Source organism: Venturia canescens, chromosome 3 (assembly GCF_019457755.1).
Source record: "Venturia canescens isolate UGA chromosome 3, ASM1945775v1, whole genome shotgun sequence".
Classification (NCBI taxonomy): domain Eukaryota; kingdom Metazoa; phylum Arthropoda; class Insecta; order Hymenoptera; family Ichneumonidae; genus Venturia; species Venturia canescens.
This window is the reverse complement of record NC_057423.1, coordinates 1,235,845-1,254,472: the sequence shown is the minus strand read 5'-3', so window position 1 is coordinate 1,254,472 and position 18,628 is coordinate 1,235,845. Positions and strand designations below refer to the sequence as shown.

Sequence of the window (18,628 nt, the reverse complement as noted above, 5' to 3'; positions counted from 1 at the left end):
AATAACACTCGAAAACAAAATGAAATATGGTTTTCACGTGCATCACTTTTTGTTCTTCACATAACGCTGTTTAGAATTCAAGTGTCGAAAAAGTGCAAAGTCCGCAAAAATGCTTGCTGTTTGTAATCGGTGCCTAAATATTTTGAATATTTTTGAGAAGAAATATATTTCTCAATACACAAAACGAATCCGTTTTCTCCGGGTAACATTTCAAAATAAGAAAAAAATAATACAATACTACAATTCTTGAATGATTGGGTCGGTCCGTCGGTCTGGAAAAATGTACTTTCTTATCGATGGATTCACTTCGATGATTCTAATTCGTTAGACATGGCGAGCCGAAGAGTAGTGAAGTACGAAAATATCGTTGCGAGGAACTTGAAGAAAAAGAAATAAAATCATGGTAAATTTCATTTGTACTGAGTAAATATTATAGTAACAATGGGATAACATTTTTCGTACCGAGGAGTAAAAGCGAAATGATAAAGGGGGGAGAAAACCACCGAAAGAGACTTGAATCGGACGTTGTGATCTCTGCAGAATTATGAGAATGGTTTTCATCATTTTTGGTGACATATCAGGCCATGGTACGTTGTAAGCAGCTGTTCCTACTAAATCACACTGTACCCAATATGGTCGAGTTAGTGGATGAACCGAACGAATGAAAATTCAATGCAACTACACTTTGAAGATCGATAACGAAGCAGTTATTATATTCATGTTGATTTGAGAAAAAGTAATGTAACTTTGTACTTACCACTCTCATCATATTTTCTGCTGGCCAAATAGAGATCATTAGATTTAACAGAACAACAAGGAGGCCCGGTCCAAATCGCATTATGACTGGCCAGGATGGGTCCTATGATATTGTTAAGATTCATTGATTTTTAAAATGCATTTGAATAAATTTAAAGTTTTAGTTAAATCCGAAATGTTGGTATTTACAGCAGCAATCAGCATAGAACCCCCGATCGCTGCAATCCCACACGTTCCTGTGGTAACGAATGCAATGTAGGGCATTATTATGGCGACGGTATTGGCATACGCTAGAAGCTGGTTATGTTTTTTGATGAATAAGAAAATTTCCGAAACCTTGGAAAAATATTTGGTTTCTTCAGCAAGTATTTCGAGCCTGGCTCCAGCGAACCACAAAATCATCGCTACTTGACAGTCGACTGTACAAGTCGCGGAAATTTGTAACAGAAAGATTGTTTGATGAAGTAAAACAAAGTAGTAAGGTACATCGGATTCAGTGGAAAAGGGATAAACCACGGCGATTATCATTTTTTGTTTGGGATTAACAAATTCACTGGCAACCAGTGAAATAGCTGCAAAGTAATTTAAAGACGATATCATCAAGTGAAGGATCCAACAACTATTGACGTAACCCTGAATAATTTGTCTTTCTTCCTTGCAGCAACTTCCTAAAAATTCCTCCATATCGTCAATCAAAATCTTGCATGGGAGGAAAAAAACAATCAGATTACAAGAAGATTTAAACGATCGTCGCATAGGTTGTTCGATTAGTATCAGCTTATGTCATACCTGAAACTGTTTCCGATGTAATCGCAAAATGATAGCCTTCCAAATATAAACTACACAAATCGAACAGAAACTAGCTGTTTCAGTCAGAATGACCGGATTCGTGACGTATGTGGCGATTGAGTTTATGAGAAATATAAGAAGACACAATATATGCAATGTGGAAATACAAAGGATGAAATCCGCCTTGACGATTTCACGTTTTGTTGCGTTCCTGGATGGTGGCCAAGTGCAGGCGAGAAAAACAGCCCACTTAACGAATCGAACTGCTCCTTCGAGACTTACTTTACTTCGCATGTTGATGTCTTTACAACGACTGATCAACTCTCCGGTGATAGCATCATTCTACACCCCACTCCTATTCCCTTGTTCATAAATTTCTAACGACGAGGGCTATTATTCAATTATACTTATGGAACGTACCGACAAGTCGTATTATCCCTTTCATACTTTGCCACGATGTTTCCTACTGCTTCAATTATTATTATACTTTCCCAGTAATGACATGCAACGCGCATAGAAAATTTGTTGGCGTATGCACCCCGCATCGTTAGTTACCATAGAGTCGTTGTCCAAGGGGGTACATTTCTGGAAAATGTAGAAAATTTCTATGGGAATTTTACCTTCTGCTGTTAATTGTTATTGATTATGAACAGAGTAGTATACCTCGTAAAAGAGGAATACTTGAAGCTTTCCGACGACCGTTCAGTCTTGCGTCGACTACCGAGGAGGTAGGAGCTAAAATGTTCCGAAGTCAATGTAATCCGAAGCGCGAAAAGCTACATTTCTATATTCTCCAATGTTTGGTGTCCGTCTCTCCATTGAAGACTGATGAAGACTGAAGTAAGGGAAAATAGTCAATATAACCACATAATACACATCATGTCTTTTCTTTGATGCTCAACATTATCATTTTGATAGTTGTCGTCAAGAAGCTGGTGCATTTCCAAATTGTGAATATTGTCATTTTCGTAAAATACCAAAAATTACACAATTGTCTTCCATTAAATGTTACACGTTCACGTTTGCATATGAGAATAAACGAGTATATAGTTTTTCGTATGTTGGAAATGATTCAAATTTCGGCGTAGTATCATCACGTGACGCGTTTAGTTATCATTAAACGCGAGACTTGACGACGATTCCTCTCAACATCAAAATATTTTTTTTATTAAAACTGCTAGACCGTTCTTGATTTGGTCAGTACGTGATGCCTCGTGCCTTAGCAAATTGAACAAGCCGCTTGGAATCCGTCGATTCGGCATCGCCTGATCGCGACCTCCAGGGTGGCTCGTCGATACCCTTGGTAACATCTAAAGTCATAACTTAGAAACTAAAGTGCTGAGATGCACTGAAAACCCCGTCACGACGATCGTTTTCGAGCTCTCGTCGCCGTGGCGAGGATTTTTGTACGTCAGTTCCGTTTGCTAGCTCTAGACTCTCGGTCGTCCACGTGGATAACTCCGTAATCCAGCAACTCCCGGCGGGGTAGTAAATTCCGGTACAATGACACAGGTGAACCGCATAGAGGTTATAAGTCTGGGTTCTGTCAACAAACGTGTAGTAAGCAACACATTGCTCCTTGCTTCACGGACGTTCTGTCATCGAGTCTCGCGAATCACTTTTTGTTATTCTTATTAAAACCAATTAATTCTGTGTATGTGTATGAATCGCGCGTCGATTAGAGGCGCAGTTATTGTGTGCGGAACCGAACGAGAGAATTGTTCCCATTCGTGTGAGAGAGTAAGTTGGCGTAAACGTTAAGCCAGTGTTGTTTTCATCTTCAAAATTGTACCTCGATTCATTCAAATTGTAAACCTTTTTGTAATCTTTTCTTTTCGCATATATTTCTGTTCTTGTCGAACCTTCTGTTTTCCATATCTTATCAATAAATCTAAATTCCTATTAATTATTATCTGAACGACCCAATCTCCTGCTTCGGGGCCCGTACGGGACCATATAGGCACTCCTTCATTATTTCTTAAATTATTTCGATTACTTAATTACTTCAATATTGCAATATTTCGGTTGTTCCCTTAATTATTCAATTATTTCAATTTCATTTAGACCAAACAAAATATCCTTTAAAATATTTTACATTTCAAAATTCCTACACTTTGTGTAGGTTGGTGGCAGCGAAAACTAAATAAATGTCCCGATTACGTTCGTCCCTTCTGGACGTAAGAGTATATATAGTTAAAGAGAGATTCTACCGCATTCCCGATTTCGACGGGTCGATATTATTCCTAGAGGATAATATGCGGAAATAGGTATGCGCTGGGAAATCTAAGCCCTAGGTAAACGCGTTGGGGACCCGATATAGAGCCAGACATATTTGTCCACTTGTCTGTGCGTCCGCTCGTTCTATTTCCCGATTTATTGAGGAATTTGTAGAATAATCCAACTCGATACTAAAAATGTATGTTGCCTATGCATGGGCTGTTCAATGAAGGGAGGAATGAATTTACGAGAAGAGATTTTCGTTTTTTTTTCAAACCTCAACCATTATGATTTTCATAAATTGCTACAATTCGATAAATGTTTTTACAATCTAGTTGTCGAGTATATGAAGACCATATTGATAGTTTGCTCCTGTATATACCACGTCCATTTCTGCTCTTTCTTCTGACTCTTCTTCTTGCCCCTGTAACATAGCACGCATGCTGATTTTACCACGGTCGCAGTGCTCCAAGTGGTTCGATCGATGGAATAGCGCGCACTGTGGAGTATCCGGAACGTCATTCCTAAAGAGAATCTGAGAGCGGGGCACGAGTCTTGAGGTGAAGTCGCGTTCCGTTTACCCATTTTCCGATCTAGAAGCCTAAGAATTTTCCGACATTGCTTGGAACTTCGACCCGTCGAAATGCTTCGTGCAAATAGTCATTTTTGTCGCGCATACAAGATTTCGAATCAAAGTCATTTATTCAAAATCATCATCCAGTTGGATGATTATTATTAATAAAAGATGATCATTGGAATTTGGAGGCACGCAGAAGAGAAGGAACGGGTGAAATGTTGACACCGATACTTCAGAGTTGCTGTCCAAATTGCAAAACCCAAAAGCCCTTTACCCGCGCTCATCCTATCCTTAATAATAAGGGACGGCCCCGTAATTTCGCTAACCCTTGCCAGTAATGTCGCAAGAGCTCGTGGCCTTAAACCTCTACAGCGTACTGCTTACACATCCGCAATACGCATCACTGTATACGTACTCGATATAAACCTCTCATCGTCACCATCATCGCGAGTTTAAGGTGCGATACTCCCACGAAATTGCGTGGTAAAACATCCTTAATGAGAAATTGCTGAGCTATATAACCGGCCGCTATCCATACATATAACACAAGAGGGCGATAGTGAAATCATTTATGCGAGACACCATTGCCACGTCAAGTGTTTATTTATAGAGATAAACGCAAGGATATGAAACATTCCATTTCATAAATATATATGCTCTCACACTGCATTTACTTTTATGATTTTGGGCAGCTTGACTTAAATGATGGTAATGTAAATTGGATTGGTAATATTTATAAATGTGGGAAGGACATTCCTAAACGGTGTTTCCATTCACGCCGATTCTCAATCGTTTTCGAGGTTTTTTGTCGAAGGTCAATTCGTATTCTTCGACACTGATTTGATGATGCAACTTTTTATTAATTTCATACAATTATCCCTTGATTTTGTCACTAAAAACACATTCGGATTGATTCATTTAATGAAAACTGTCTTCGTAGGCGTATTGCAACATCGTTACTTTTTGGTAGCCTTTAATGAGCTGCAATTATCACGAGAAGCTTTGACACACTGTTTGCTACTACACGCACATTAACGACGCTGGTCGAAGAACCAAGGGTTTCCGGCGTGTCGCATATTACAACAGTACTCTCTGGTTGATTGAGTACAGCCACCAAGTTTATTATTCCAGCTGGAAAAACACATGTTATGAGAAAACATTTCCGATAGCACTGTCTCAGGATTTTGAGTCATATAGATGAATTAAATACTCACAAGGTATGGTGAATGTTAGAGTTCCACTAACGTCCTGGTCCGACGGGTTAGTCAATTCGATTGCATCGACATACACCGTTTGACCTTCTTGATCTTCACCAATTATCAAATCGCCGATGTATCGATTTGCTCGATATGGACTGAGGAATCTTTTCTAAATTCATCGATCAACGAATCAGCGAAAAGTAGTAATATTAATTACAGAACCAAGGAACTCGATGAAGGTTGAAAAAAGTAGCATTGTGAAAATCAAAAGTTTTGTTGGAAAATATCGCTTACGGGGATACTAAGAAAAATGATACTTTACCGTGAATATTTCTTGTTCCGGTGTCACGACGTCATTCTCGTTGAACACGATGCTATTCTTCCGGACTTTTCCCAAGTCGAAGGTTCGTACGGCTGACGAAATGAGAACAAAATTAACGAGAACGAGAACCGTTACGAAAAACGACACTGACGTAAAACGAGTCATGATGCAGTTGTGAATAGACCGATACTTTCCAACTCACTTTGCTGCTTACTTGAGTTCACCGTCTTTATAAATCGTTGAATGCAACGTTATCTACAGATTTGTATATTGATCAAGATTTTAAACGTGCTGATTCATATCCGAATTAGCTGCCTTTGTTCCGAAACTCCAACCCTCTTTCCCTGACTCTTTCCATCAGCGATCGTATCGTACATCTCTGGGAATTCGAATATAAAAATATATTTGCTAAAAATGAATACGACCGGGCTTTCCTATTTTTCAATGATAGGAACTTACTTTTTCCTCATTGTTCAAGCGACAGCTCGATCTAATCATTCTTTAATCATGTAATCATGTTTGTCACCTCTCAAATAGAGATGTTGACATTGGATTTGAATTTATCAGTGCGATTGGAAAGTGCATGTAACTTGATCTTATTGATTCGATCCATCGATTGAATCGGAGCATGCCGGGAGATATTGATTGAAGAGCTTTTTTTTTAATCGATTATACCATCAATAATAAGTGTCGAAACATTTTCAATTTTACGTACTTTTATCGATGGTCGATTCGTTGGTTGATGAAAAGTGAAAGAGCAGTGATCAATTTTTGATGTTGTACTTTATCTACGACGGCTAAAAGAAGATTTTTTTAAGAGAACATTTATTTTATGACAGGAGTCAAATCACACGGTTTTATAATTTTCTAGAGTTTTTCATCGATATCGAGAAATATTATTTTAATGAATAATCGACATTCATAAAAAAGACAACGCTGTCATTGCTAAGTTTGTTTGTTTCGTGGTACCATTCTCTTGTAATTTTTTTATTCCCTCATCATTCTCAAACTTTGAGCAACGAGCAATCATTGATTTGGAAAATGGTATTGAAACATTTTACAACGAAAATGTTTTTATTTAACGATCAAGGCTAGGCGAGGAAAAAACTTTACTAATAAACTGTTTGAATCTGCAGAATTTTATTGTTATCTTTTCATTCTTCCATTATTTCCAACAACGTCATCGTTTCTGTGCATTTTTATGAGTGCATTTTTAATGGATTGCTGCGAAAACGGTGTAGGTCGAAGAGGACAGTGGCACGGCGCGGACATTAACTTTGGCCTCAGTAAAGCCCAAGGTATACGAACTTTCACACGCTACTAGGTAGCTGTTAGCGTCGTTGGTGAGTCTCAAGTAATGGAAAATCCCGATCTCTATTGCAATGAAAATCAACGTGGAGTAAGGAAATGTGAACTTTTTCACAAGCTGCTCTTTATACTTTTGGCAAATATCGTGACACTTGCGAAAAAAAGGTTTGCACCCTTTTTCTTTGAAAATTGGTAGTCTTTCATTGACCTTTGAGTAGCTAAAATTTGGAATTTTCATGCTTACCGTTTACATGGAAGGTTAAAGTATTAGAGAATACGGCGTTGTCCGAATTTTCTAATGTAAAAGTACTCTCATATGTTTTCTCGTCATAACGTCGCTCACCAGCTTCCAAATCTCCTATGAACCCAGATCCCTGAACCTCTTTGTTGAACACCGTCTGAACAAACAAAATTATTTTTAATACAATTATGAAACTTAAATATTCAATGGATATAAAGTGATAAAAATGAAGTTGCCATTAACCAGTGGTTATGGCAACATTATTTTAACATGTGCAAAAGGGAAAAAATATGGAAAACTTTTTAGAAAAATACCGTTCGATCTGCTTGTGCGCTGTCAATTTCAGTCAATACTATTTTTATATCTCGAAGCTTTGAAATATCGTAGGAAGGTAGGGCCTTCGGTATCGCCGAGGTGATGAAAATAAAATTAGCGAGGACGAGAATCGTCGCGATGGAAATGAAGCTGCGGGCCATGGTGCTTTTGCGGTTGCGCCAACACTCACTGACATAGCCTAAAGTTTTCCTGTATTTATAGGGCTTAGCTATCGTCTAAGTTCCGTTAGATAGGATTACACACTTATCAAAATACATTGTTTTCAACAGTCTTCTGATAACATTTATTATCATCCTGATTTTCGTCGAAAATCAAAATTCTGTCGAAATACGAGATGAAAAATATTTGTGTATCGGTAGTTGTAAATTACTTAACCCATCCAATGATTTTTATTTTTTATCTGCCATCTCAGTTTCATGTGGCGAATTATCGCTGCTCTGACATCTTTCAACTTTGATAAAAGTTACGAAAAATCTCGTCGATGAGCTTCAATATGACTTCATAGTTCTGGAAAACTAGATTCGGTCAAGAGACAATTATAAGATTATCGAGCGTAGCAGCATGTCGAATCGATGTTGAGCGATATCTCAGAATGCCAATCTTTGATTTGTCAAGAAAAATGATTTTGATGTCGCAATACGATGAATGATTACAGAAATATTGAAAAATGAGTAATTTTCCGTTTTATCAACCGTAAAACGCGTATATTTCAAAACAACCCACTGCACCGTTACGAAAATGAAACACAAATAATAAAGAACAATTATTCAAGGAACAGAAGAGAGAACACGGAGATTTCTTAGTATACTAGAGTTTTTGGATACGATTATATTACTATAAAGTAAAGTGAGAAGTTTTGATATTTCAGTGTGCTGCGACGACCATCGTTAGAGTTGATTTGCTGTTCGGTAAAACACGAATGTAGAAGTTACTTTGCGATTTTCCGAGGCTGTACGGTTCGTCGCAAGCTACTGCGTAGCTTCCCTTTTCGTTCAGCATACTCATGTAGTGTATAATTCCTCCTGAAAATATGGGTTTCACTGTGAACGAACTCTTTCAAGTATCACTCCAACCACTGCATTTCAAATATTGATGTTACAGAAAAAAAATAGGAAAAAAATGTATTTTAACATAGAAAATGTGAGCCAGCATATCGGCAAACAACTTGGATAAAAAGTGTTCTCTGAAAAATATGTTGGAACGTGATATCACTGTGTGTAATACTTACCATTCGTCACGCTCAGGTTGATCGCCGTACTGTATACATCCTCAGTCGGATTTGATACTTCTACCGTTCGTCGAAATATCGTTTCGTCTGCACGTCGTTCACCCACTACAAGATCACCGATGAAACGAGTTTCACGTTTCTCTTCGATCAGTCTCGTCTATTCATACAAGTTTCAATAGATCAGAGAAAAATCAATTCAAAATCCACCACACTTTTTGTCTCTATTTTTTATTCTCTAGCTTTTGAAAATTATTCAAATCTTTTCGATTTAGGATCGCAAATTTTTGAGACTTTTTTTCAGTAGAACTGCAGACGACAGGATCTCAAATATTTTCCCTGGGAGATCCAATGAGGGCAATTCTCCAATGAGGAATTATTCGATATTTAAACAAAAATGGATTGACTCGATATTCAAAAGAAAATGACGCGATACTTCGGTAAAGCCAAAATTTATCTGCCGAAAGTAGTTCATCGCGTTATCGTTAGTTTGTACTGTAGTTCGAATTACAACCAAATTATTTTATTAAAAAAATACGATGAGTATCCATTTGGGAAAATTAAATAGAACATTTGAAAAAGTATGAATTCGAATACCAATTCGTGTTGGGGCAAAGCGTCATCCTGAGTGAAGAGTAGATTTTCGTCGCCGAGTTTTCTCACGTCGTAGTCCCGTTGGGAGGAGAAGACGAGAGCGAAATTTACGAGAAGGATTGTAGTGAAAAAGGACGTTGACGCGTAACGAGACATGATACACCAGTGAATTCGACGGATACTTTTCGATTGACTCTACTGCTGGGTCCGAAGTCTTTTATATGGTCCCAAAAGGAGTGAAAATAATCTGTATATGTACAGATATGCGTAAAAAAGCGGGTACGAGTGAAAAACGTTGGGAACAGAAGATCGTAACTTACGGTAAGTTTTTAAAAATTTACCAAACGTTTCACGTCCTTACGTCAGACGTGGTGACAAAATAGTAACATTATGTTTTTTATGGGGAGGGAAAAAGAAGTCGAGTGTTCCCCGATACGGCTTATCTGCTTACGTTCGAGCAGGTTCCCTGTAGAAGTTGGCTTCTCCGCACTTTTTCCTCGTATCACCCCTATCCCGGAGAGTTCCATCGTAGTGCGCTTTACGAGATCGGAATATAAAGGAGGTAACACGCTCATTCGCAAACAAGCCAAACTGCCAACGCATTTGTACATGTGTCTCTGACATCCCGTGTCACGAACGCCTCCCCGGAATACAGTTATCATACAAAAAACATGAATGTTTTTGGGTTCGCGAGATACCGGTACGGGACCCCGGCACATCTCGGATTTAGAGTTTTTATCTCTGTTCGTTTGATAAATTTCAATGTTTCCTTATCTCTCAACAAATTCATCTAATTTTCCTTATTCGTTTATTTTTCACGCTTGCAAATGGTATTTTGAATTTGTATTATTTTATAGAGACCGTGCGTGAACTGTAGAGAGCAGCACAACTGCCTGTGCGCGGGCTCTCTTGTGCCTGGATGTGCAATTTGTCCGATGCTATTTTGACTGTGAAAATATTGAAAACAATTAAAATTTCGGAAAAAATAATGTTAAAAGTAATTAAATAGGGTTCTCGTGCGATCAACAACGATCGCATTCGAGACCAAAATGACGTAAAAGGAAAACTGTTTGAATGGAATGACGTTTTAAGGATCGTCGAAACAGAAAGTTTAGTGGATGAATTGACAGTGTTTAATCTTTTGATCCATTTGGCCCATTTCTCACTTTTTCATGGAGAATGAATTGTGCCCTCGGGGAAACAATAAAATTTTACTGGTACTTCAACGTCTCGACGTCGAAATTGTGCATTAGAACATCCTCGAATGTAACAATATTTCCTCGATTGAGACGTGATAAAAAATAATAATTTTATTCCGTTAAATAATGCGAAAATTATAATAATTCCTATACGCGCCTGCTTTGAATTGCACACCTAGAAAGTTTTAGAATTGGTCGCGTAGTGGCACTGTAGACGCTGCGCACGGTCCCTATTGTAAAATTGTTATTGCTTATGTCACTCGATACTGTAATCAAAGAAATGACGAGAATTTGAGAAAAGATCATCAACATTTTAATATCAAGGTTGTTTTCAAATGTACATTCATACAGCAAAGAGAACAATGTGCGGTTTTTCTCGTGAGCCCAGCGAACGAGAATTCTTGAAAAGCTTTGCTCGAAAGGTCGTCGTGTCCATATCTCGACGTACATGTCCGGGAACATTTTCCAAATAGCCTGAGGGATATCGGGCCGCGACGCCACGGGCGTGGGAATTCTTGCTTCGCAAAAGGATTCCATTTTTCTTTCGGTCTTACTCGTCATTGTAAGGGACACCAAACATGTTTGCACAGTTCACCAATTTTCCTTCGGGAAAAGGTCACTCCCGAGAGATTCGTATCGAATATTATATTTTTTTGGAGAGAGATCCCTTCAAGTATTATTCATATTCATGCACTGTTGAAATACATTCGGAAAACGATTCATTCGAAACTGCATATTTTTCTTATGACAACGCTTAATATAATGTGTGAATTTAGTTTTGAAATATATTCCTCTTTGTCTGAAGAGGAAACTCTCGTTTTATCTCACTCTCACCGGGGCTGCTTGAAAACTTTAAATTAATAGGATTTCATTTCACTTTGTTAAATTCGCACGTATGATTCTATATGCGGGTTTCCGTTTCCACTCTCCCTCCTCGCACATGCCTATTGTACTTTTTTCTGCTTCAGATAATCCTGCATATAATATATATTTATACATATCTTATACGGGAGGTTCGAAAGCTACCGATGAAAATCCGCGCTGAATAATTCTTCATTCTCTCTTCCACTATCGTTGCCGATTTTATAGGATTAGTCTGATTTTTTATTGGTTTTACCATACGTGCTCTAATGGAAGCTACGTATAAGTGCGTACAAGAATCGTTTAAAACAGTTTTTTCCAGTACATAATTATGGAAAAAGGTATAATTGAAGTTCAATTTTTCTTGACTGACAGTGTGCTGACATTAATTAACGTGAAATGATCGCGCTGACGTTAATTAACGTGAAAAATAATGTCCCACACGCGAGCAAATGTTACTGCGCCTCTTTTGCAAATTAGTCTCTTCCAATCACGTTCGTGTGAATTTGAGCGATTGGCGTGCGTGTTGAAGGTCAAACATCCAAAATACATCAATCAATTTGATTCGATGCGACGTTTTTATCGATGGGAGTGGAAAGCGGGCTGCGGGCGTTAAGCTATTGGGGATGTCGTGAAAAAGCGACCGAACGAGAGAAACGGATAATTTCGCATTCAAGATAGGACCAAATTTGACGAATTCTTCAAAAATCTGAAGAATATCTCATCTTCTCGACTCGGGAATAAATACGGACGAATGGCAACGATGAATCGACGTATCTAAACAGAAAAAAGAAAATTATATTCACTTACTCCTTTTCTTTTTTTCGATGTCTTTTAGCAGAAATCAATTTTTCTAAATTCTTAATCCTTTCTTCTAATCGTTTCTCGTTGTCTTTTCCTCTTGAATCATCGCTGGTATCACTCATTTTACCGATTTTTTTATTAACGCGTGGCTCTTTCGGCACACGAAAGAAGAATGAAATTAAATAACAACAGTTATTGAGGTAACAGCATAAACATAACGTTGCTAAGAGAAAAAATCTCTTAGTTAGCTATGAAATATGTAGAGATTTTGGTCATGACAGAGAGATCTATTGGAAGAGGCTCGAAATACAATTGTCGCAGGAGCGAGTGGTGTATTAATTTTTTATGGAAAAAAGGAATTTCGGGCCAGCGATCGGGAACAAAGAACATGAGGTCGGAGCAGCCATCATTTTTCGTTTATAGCCCAATTAGTTCGACACCCCGAGGGGGAGCGAAAAAATTAAATTAATATAAAATGAGAATGTTACCCGATCGCTCCAGGATATTTTTTGATTGCTTTTCATTCGTTGTTGTAGTTTACATTTGGTCCATTCTTTTTTCTCGATGTCCACGCGCACTTTTTCCGAATTTCACATCTTCGAACATTTTTTTAATTACTATTATTTGATGAATCACAACCTAACCGTGTTTTATCATATTTATGCTGAGTTGAGGCCGAAATGAAAGAAATGGTCGGATAGAAATTGGCATTTAGTAGTAAATTGAGGACGGAAAGCTACGTGCATTAGGAAAGAGGGCACAGCTGGACCACGCATTCGAAGAAAGATAGAGCGAGAGAGGAAGAAAATGCGAGGGCGCTTTGCTATAGTTTGCTTCTGGTGTGCTAGGAGAAACGTCAAGATAGGGTGTATAATGGAGCGGGGGCGCAACAGTTGCGTGGGTGGATGCGCATTTCATGGTGAGTGGATGCTCGAGGAGGGAAGAGAAACAAGGGAGAACGAGAAGGTGGAGAATGGGAAAGAGAGGGGGAGATGGAGGGAGGGAGAAACGGGAACAACTCGCGGTCACGGGGGGTGAGAGGAAGGGACGCGAACGAAGGGGTGGCTGAACGCAAACGCGAGGGAACTACGTGTCTCAGTACCTTTCTCGCAGTGAAACGACACACGCGAGAGCGAGCGAGTATCCCTAAATTAATCTTATCTCTCACGCCGGTCTTTTCCTTTCGCCATACCGGCTGTTTCGAGCCCGGCAAATTTCAAGTTTTCTTCACCGTTCTCGAACTTAATCATTATTTTTTTTCTTCTTCTCAACGAATTTGTGAATCGGTAAAGAGATCGTTTTCTTTTTGAAATCTTGATCGTTTTTTGGGTGATTGTTCAATCTACGCTTAAAAATCAATTACACGGGTATTGATAAATTGTGATATGTGATATGACGCAAAAAGCGAATTAATACGAAGGAAATATTAGTTTTCTCTCATTTCGATTTTTCATCGAAATCAAAAGTTCCTATTTTTTTCCCGGCACCATTGTCGGATTCAGTGAAGTGAATTTTAATTAATGTCGTTTCAAATCGATAAATTCACGAAATGCAGCTTCGGAAGAATCGTCAAATTTTTTAATAACGCAGACATCGAGCATTCATATTGGAATCGAATCAATCCAAGCATTAAATGGTTCCACGAATATTTATTTCTACGACATTTCCCATGCGTTTCCCGTTTTATAATTAGCAATCGCAATAAATGATTATACGAAATTTCACCAAAAGAAACGAGATTGAATTAGTTATTGTTAATTATTTGCCTATGAGATTCTTCTTGCCACTTGCCGCCTCGTACTGCAAGGCAAAAATATTGCATTTGTGAATTACACGTTTCACTTAACCCTATAAAATTATTGAAAGTTCGTTCATTTCCGTTTTTTCTCTCTTGTTCAATTATTTTTTGTTTTTCGAAGCGTGGGATGAAATTTTCTGGATTATACGTTGGACGCGGATAGTGAATATCCTTTCCGATATTCTCTGTACAGCCGGATGGTTAAGAGTGGAAGTGAAATATCGATTAGTCAATAATTGAACAAATTTTCGAATATTTTCCTCAATGTGGTTTGGAATTTGCATTTACAAGTGCATTCAATTTGCATATACGAGCGCTGTCGACCGTAGGGATAAAAACTCGATTCATTGTCAGTTTTACAAACGTTATTTTATTCAAGGGAACACTTTGAGCTCCTAAAAACAGTTTTTCAGAAAAAAAAAACAAATATTGAATCATTGCAGTTGTTCTTGAATCCTCATCTAAAATTATTTTGTGCATTTCAATTTCAAAAACGCCCCTTAACAAATTTGAGTTCCAATCAATAAAGGGGTGTGCAATTTGTAATTTGTATTCTCAGCTCTGTGAAACGATCGATGAGGGTTGCGGAATATTTCCCTTTGCCGGTATTCGATATCTCATTGCTTCTCTAGTTCGTTAGCGAGACCTCGAAGAGCCTTAAGAGAAATGAATGAAAAGAGGCTGAGTTTGAGACATAATCCCATCCCATATGATCAGTATTGAACAACTCGAGTGAATAGATTTTCGTTACACCGCATATGTTTTGGTAGAACCTTCCCTCCGACCCCGAATTTTATGCCCCATTTATTTTTCATTGTACTAAAACATTACGATATTAAACTTCCCACTTAAACAAACATCCGTAAATCATTCCGAATACTTTTAAAACCGGTGACAATATTTTTGATAACGATTTTTATGCCACGAGTTCCAAACAAAACCGTTGCTTATCGATTTTTTTCTATACTCTTTTTTCTATACTTTTTTAATTACATTTGATTTTAGTTGTGAATTTAGATAATTACCGTTCCTTTTGTTCAATCATTCGATTACATTGAAAAAAGATTAACATTAGAAAATGTCAGAAAGTTAAATCGTATAATTATTCAAAGAGTTTGGTACACGCGAGAATTATGAAATAGTAAAATTTCGTTGGAATCGGTGGAATAAAAGCGGGGAATTATGACGTGAGTAAGAATGACATAAACATGTATGGGTATACAAGCAAGCAGGCCCTTAACGATACACCCGAGACTCGCAACTAGACGCGTAATTAATTTAAAGAATTCATTAGCGAGTGGAAAAGCGTGACGGGAATGCTCCGACGCGAACGCTAAACCACAACACACAACTCTTGCCAGGAAAGAAATTTGCGAAACTATGTGTACATGAGATATTTCATATCAACCCCAATAACGTTTGCTCCCGCTTTCTGTACACAACAGTATCTCGAATAAATACCATACAAAAATCAACAAAGTAAATACCAATTACTTGGTAAATAATGCAATGATTTCCTGTTATACGATATATTAGTGAGGTAAATAATAAACATGGAATGTTGACCAGGTGAATACACTGAATGAAATTAATACTGAAAATAAAATTTAAAAAAATGTATTCAATTATGTAAACGCACGCGAAGAAATACTCTCGCGAATGTATATAAAACTTCGGAACGATGATGGATGCATGCCATTTTGGTCGTGTACGAGTATTCATTGACAGTTTGTTCGTGAATTTTATTTCCATATTCATTTTTCCAAGTTTTTTGTTATTATTGTTCTCTAAATTTTTTTTTTCATGTATACTTTTATGAATTGGTATTTCGGAGCACGGATCACCAGCGCTTTTTCATGTTAAATTTAGGATTAAAGCCCGAATTTTTTATTCACGAGCCTTTTTATCGAGGCGTTTTTTTCTGTTTGCGAGTGTTTTTTCTCATGACAAATATTGCCGTGAATTGCCCGACGATCGACTCTGTTTGAGACTCGCCGAATCTCTTCCTTTTACGCTCTCTCTCTCTCTCTCTCTCTCTCTCTCTCTCTCTCTCTCTATCGCTCTCTCTGATTCTCTTCCTGTTTATATACTGAAAGGGTTCAGATATTGGGCGCTGACTCTGTCCCAAGGGCATGTTGCACCAGTGATCGTTTTACCAGAATGTACTTTGGACTTTCTATTTAAACATTACTCCAGCTGGACGATGGAAAATGTTATTTTAGAGCTAAAAGTAAAAAAGGCCGTAGGAAAAAAACTCAATTTTAAGAAAGCTAACATAAAGCTTAAAAAACAAAATTCATCGTATTGAAAATTAGCAAACAAATTGAACGATCATCATCCATTGCTGAAATATTGAAGAATTTCGTACTATTCTACATTTTTCACACTGTGATTTCATTATTTCGGGTTTTTTTGAACTTGGTTGTTTCTGAACCAGGAATGAGAATATGAGGCGAAAAAAGTGTTTCAAATATCCGGAAAGCTTGACACATTTGTTGGGACGGAAATTTTTTCAGACGACAATCAAATCGACAAATTGTTCACCTCTGAAATGTCAAAGAGCGCGAGCTTTAGTCTTCTGCTAGTGTCGGTCGGTGGTGGCCCTTCTCCACCATGTAGAAAATTCTTCCCGTTGACCGGGTCCAAAGTTTCGCGTGTGCTGTAGCCCTTGACGAGTGGTGAAAAAATGCTGACGCCTCTCCCTCTCACTTTTTTCTCTCTCGTTTTCAGCCCTTTTCCATCTTTTAACAATTTTATTCGCTAACTTTTTGCAACACATGTTTTTTTCTCGCTCCTCACAGCTTTTTTCCGGCTCCACGAGTCGTTGTTGAAGCTTCGCCTCGACGAGTTTGTTTTCGTAATAAATGTCATGAATACGAATTAATAATGCACCCGTAAAAACAGCCATTTTGTGTGTTTTGTCATACCTTGCAAATATTTGAATCGCAATGAAAAAAGTGATAGTAATAACGGCACCACCAATGCTGGAATAACGTGCGTGTTGTGTTAAAGGGTTTAGTCAAACAGGAATGATGGGTTCTCGTTGATAGTTCAAATATTGTCGGAATCTCATCAATCTACGGACAATTCGATGTGAAAATCTCTCTGAGTATGTACCCATCTGTCGCGTATCTCTCGATCGCATATATCCCAGGTACAGAGGTCCTCGAAATGATCGATATTCGAATAGTTGCATGCGATCGTATGCAGAGTTGAATTTCCGAGGGGGAGTTGGTGGGTTCGAACCTTTGGGAATAGCATTCTTGACGATCCGGGTTTGTGATTCTGCGCGTACAAACGGAGATGTCATTTCTTCTTTTTCTCGAATTATTCGAAAGACAAACTTATTTTTTTTATCGTCAAGACAGGAGTGATCGAATGGATTGTACAAAAAGCTTATTCACTGGCAACTTCATTGAGGAAAATGGTCCTTCGATCGAGAATCCTGAAATACAGCAATTTTCCAACTCCCTTGCGATCGTCAAGGCTACTGTTACAATTTTCCCTGATTCTCTTGACACACGCGAACGCAGACGGAGCATTTGAACCCATGGAACGCCGTTGTTCCGAACTCGTCAGCTCGATGGTACGCACTATACGTTTTTGCACCCTTTGTTTCGTCGGTAGCTCCCTTTCTATCAGTAGGCCACCCATTCAATGATTCGACGCGAACTTTCGGAGGATATTTAACAAAAGCCGGATAAAAGGAGCGGGTCTGTGAGAAAGCGCAATGGACGTGAACTCATGGCACGGTAAACGGAAGCAGATAGTGTTGCAGCAGCAGTATATACAAATATACGCCGAGAATGTATCTAAATTTATCCTTGCAGACTAGAACGCCAGCTGCAGAAAAACAAAAGTAGAGAATACACAGTGAGAACGCACAGATTTTCTCTGAATTTTGTTGTAACTTTTTTTCTTTCAATTCAAATAAGCCAATAAAATATTCAATTATTTGAATTCAATTTCTACACTTTTATTTTTTCGAATATTTGTCGAATTCCAGTTATTATGAGCGATCAAATATCGCTTCTTGCTTCGCTGTTTTTCTCTCAGGGCACCGATTATTATTATTGCAGATATTCATTATTCAATAGCTTGGAGTGGGTGGAATGTGCGGATAGAAAACGATACGTGTAAAGAAAAAAATCACAGCGGTTCAATGTCCATTCGGTTTCTTGTATCGCGTGCGTTGCCTTACACTTGTTTCCATCTTTGTTTATTCCCCTTAGTTCCGTTCGTAAAAAACACATCCGAAAAACTCTCTTTTGCCTTCGTACATCTCCTGAGAAATTATTATTTCGATGCAAGCCAGCGACAATGATTATTTCTCGCTGACAAAACTCCTTCCAGTCCTCTTTTTAGTCGACGTAGTTTTCAACCACTGAGCCAACGATGGATG

At 38.1% G+C, this 18,628-nt stretch overlaps 5 protein-coding genes across 9 annotated transcripts in view; 1 reads left to right on the top strand and 4 right to left on the bottom strand.

Moving 5' to 3' along the window:
• The window catches only part of LOC122408170 (uncharacterized), an 81,430-nt gene that overhangs the window by 14,891 nt on the left and 47,911 nt on the right, over positions 1 to 18,628 (top strand). For 2 of the 4 annotated variants that reach the window (XM_043414804.1, XM_043414802.1), the window contains exon 1: positions 13,550 to 13,795. The exons of 1 other annotated variant lie outside the window; for it this stretch is intronic. The gene's annotated coding sequence lies outside the window, so the exon portion shown is untranslated. Of the gene's footprint in view, positions 1 to 13,549; positions 13,796 to 18,628 lie in introns of those variants that run through there. One more of the 4 variants, XM_043414803.1, reaches the window with a different exon arrangement.
• On the bottom strand, positions 203 to 1,748 carry LOC122408175 (odorant receptor Or2-like). 2 transcript variants are annotated; one of them, XM_043414814.1, is made up of 6 exons: positions 1,546 to 1,748; positions 1,389 to 1,455; positions 946 to 992; positions 758 to 859; positions 463 to 621; positions 203 to 377 (listed from the first exon to the last, which is right to left on the bottom strand). In XM_043414814.1, exons 2-6 carry the CDS (start codon positions 1,438 to 1,440, stop codon positions 303 to 305), a joined length of 435 nt encoding a protein of 144 aa, XP_043270749.1. In that variant the 5' UTR covers positions 1,441 to 1,455; positions 1,546 to 1,748; the 3' UTR covers positions 203 to 302. The 2 variants fall into 2 exon arrangements, with proteins under 2 accessions (XP_043270749.1, XP_043270748.1); XM_043414813.1 differs by having other exon boundaries at positions 946 to 1,455.
• LOC122408176 (uncharacterized) lies at positions 5,179 to 6,076 on the bottom strand. Its single transcript, XM_043414815.1, has 3 exons — positions 5,861 to 6,076; positions 5,554 to 5,707; positions 5,179 to 5,470 (listed from the first exon to the last, which is right to left on the bottom strand). Exons 1-3 carry the CDS (start codon positions 6,023 to 6,025, stop codon positions 5,313 to 5,315), a joined length of 477 nt encoding a protein of 158 aa, XP_043270750.1. The 5' UTR covers positions 6,026 to 6,076; the 3' UTR covers positions 5,179 to 5,312.
• On the bottom strand, positions 6,984 to 7,891 carry LOC122408178 (uncharacterized). The gene is made up of 3 exons (XM_043414816.1): positions 7,724 to 7,891; positions 7,413 to 7,566; positions 6,984 to 7,234 (listed from the first exon to the last, which is right to left on the bottom strand). The coding sequence occupies exons 1-3, from the start codon at positions 7,883 to 7,885 to the stop codon at positions 7,074 to 7,076; spliced, it is 477 nt and encodes a 158-aa protein (XP_043270751.1). The 5' UTR covers positions 7,886 to 7,891; the 3' UTR covers positions 6,984 to 7,073.
• LOC122408179 (uncharacterized) lies at positions 7,932 to 9,739 on the bottom strand. Its single transcript, XM_043414817.1, has 3 exons — positions 9,568 to 9,739; positions 8,974 to 9,130; positions 7,932 to 8,767 (listed from the first exon to the last, which is right to left on the bottom strand). The coding sequence occupies exons 1-3, from the start codon at positions 9,718 to 9,720 to the stop codon at positions 8,610 to 8,612; spliced, it is 468 nt and encodes a 155-aa protein (XP_043270752.1). The 5' UTR covers positions 9,721 to 9,739; the 3' UTR covers positions 7,932 to 8,609.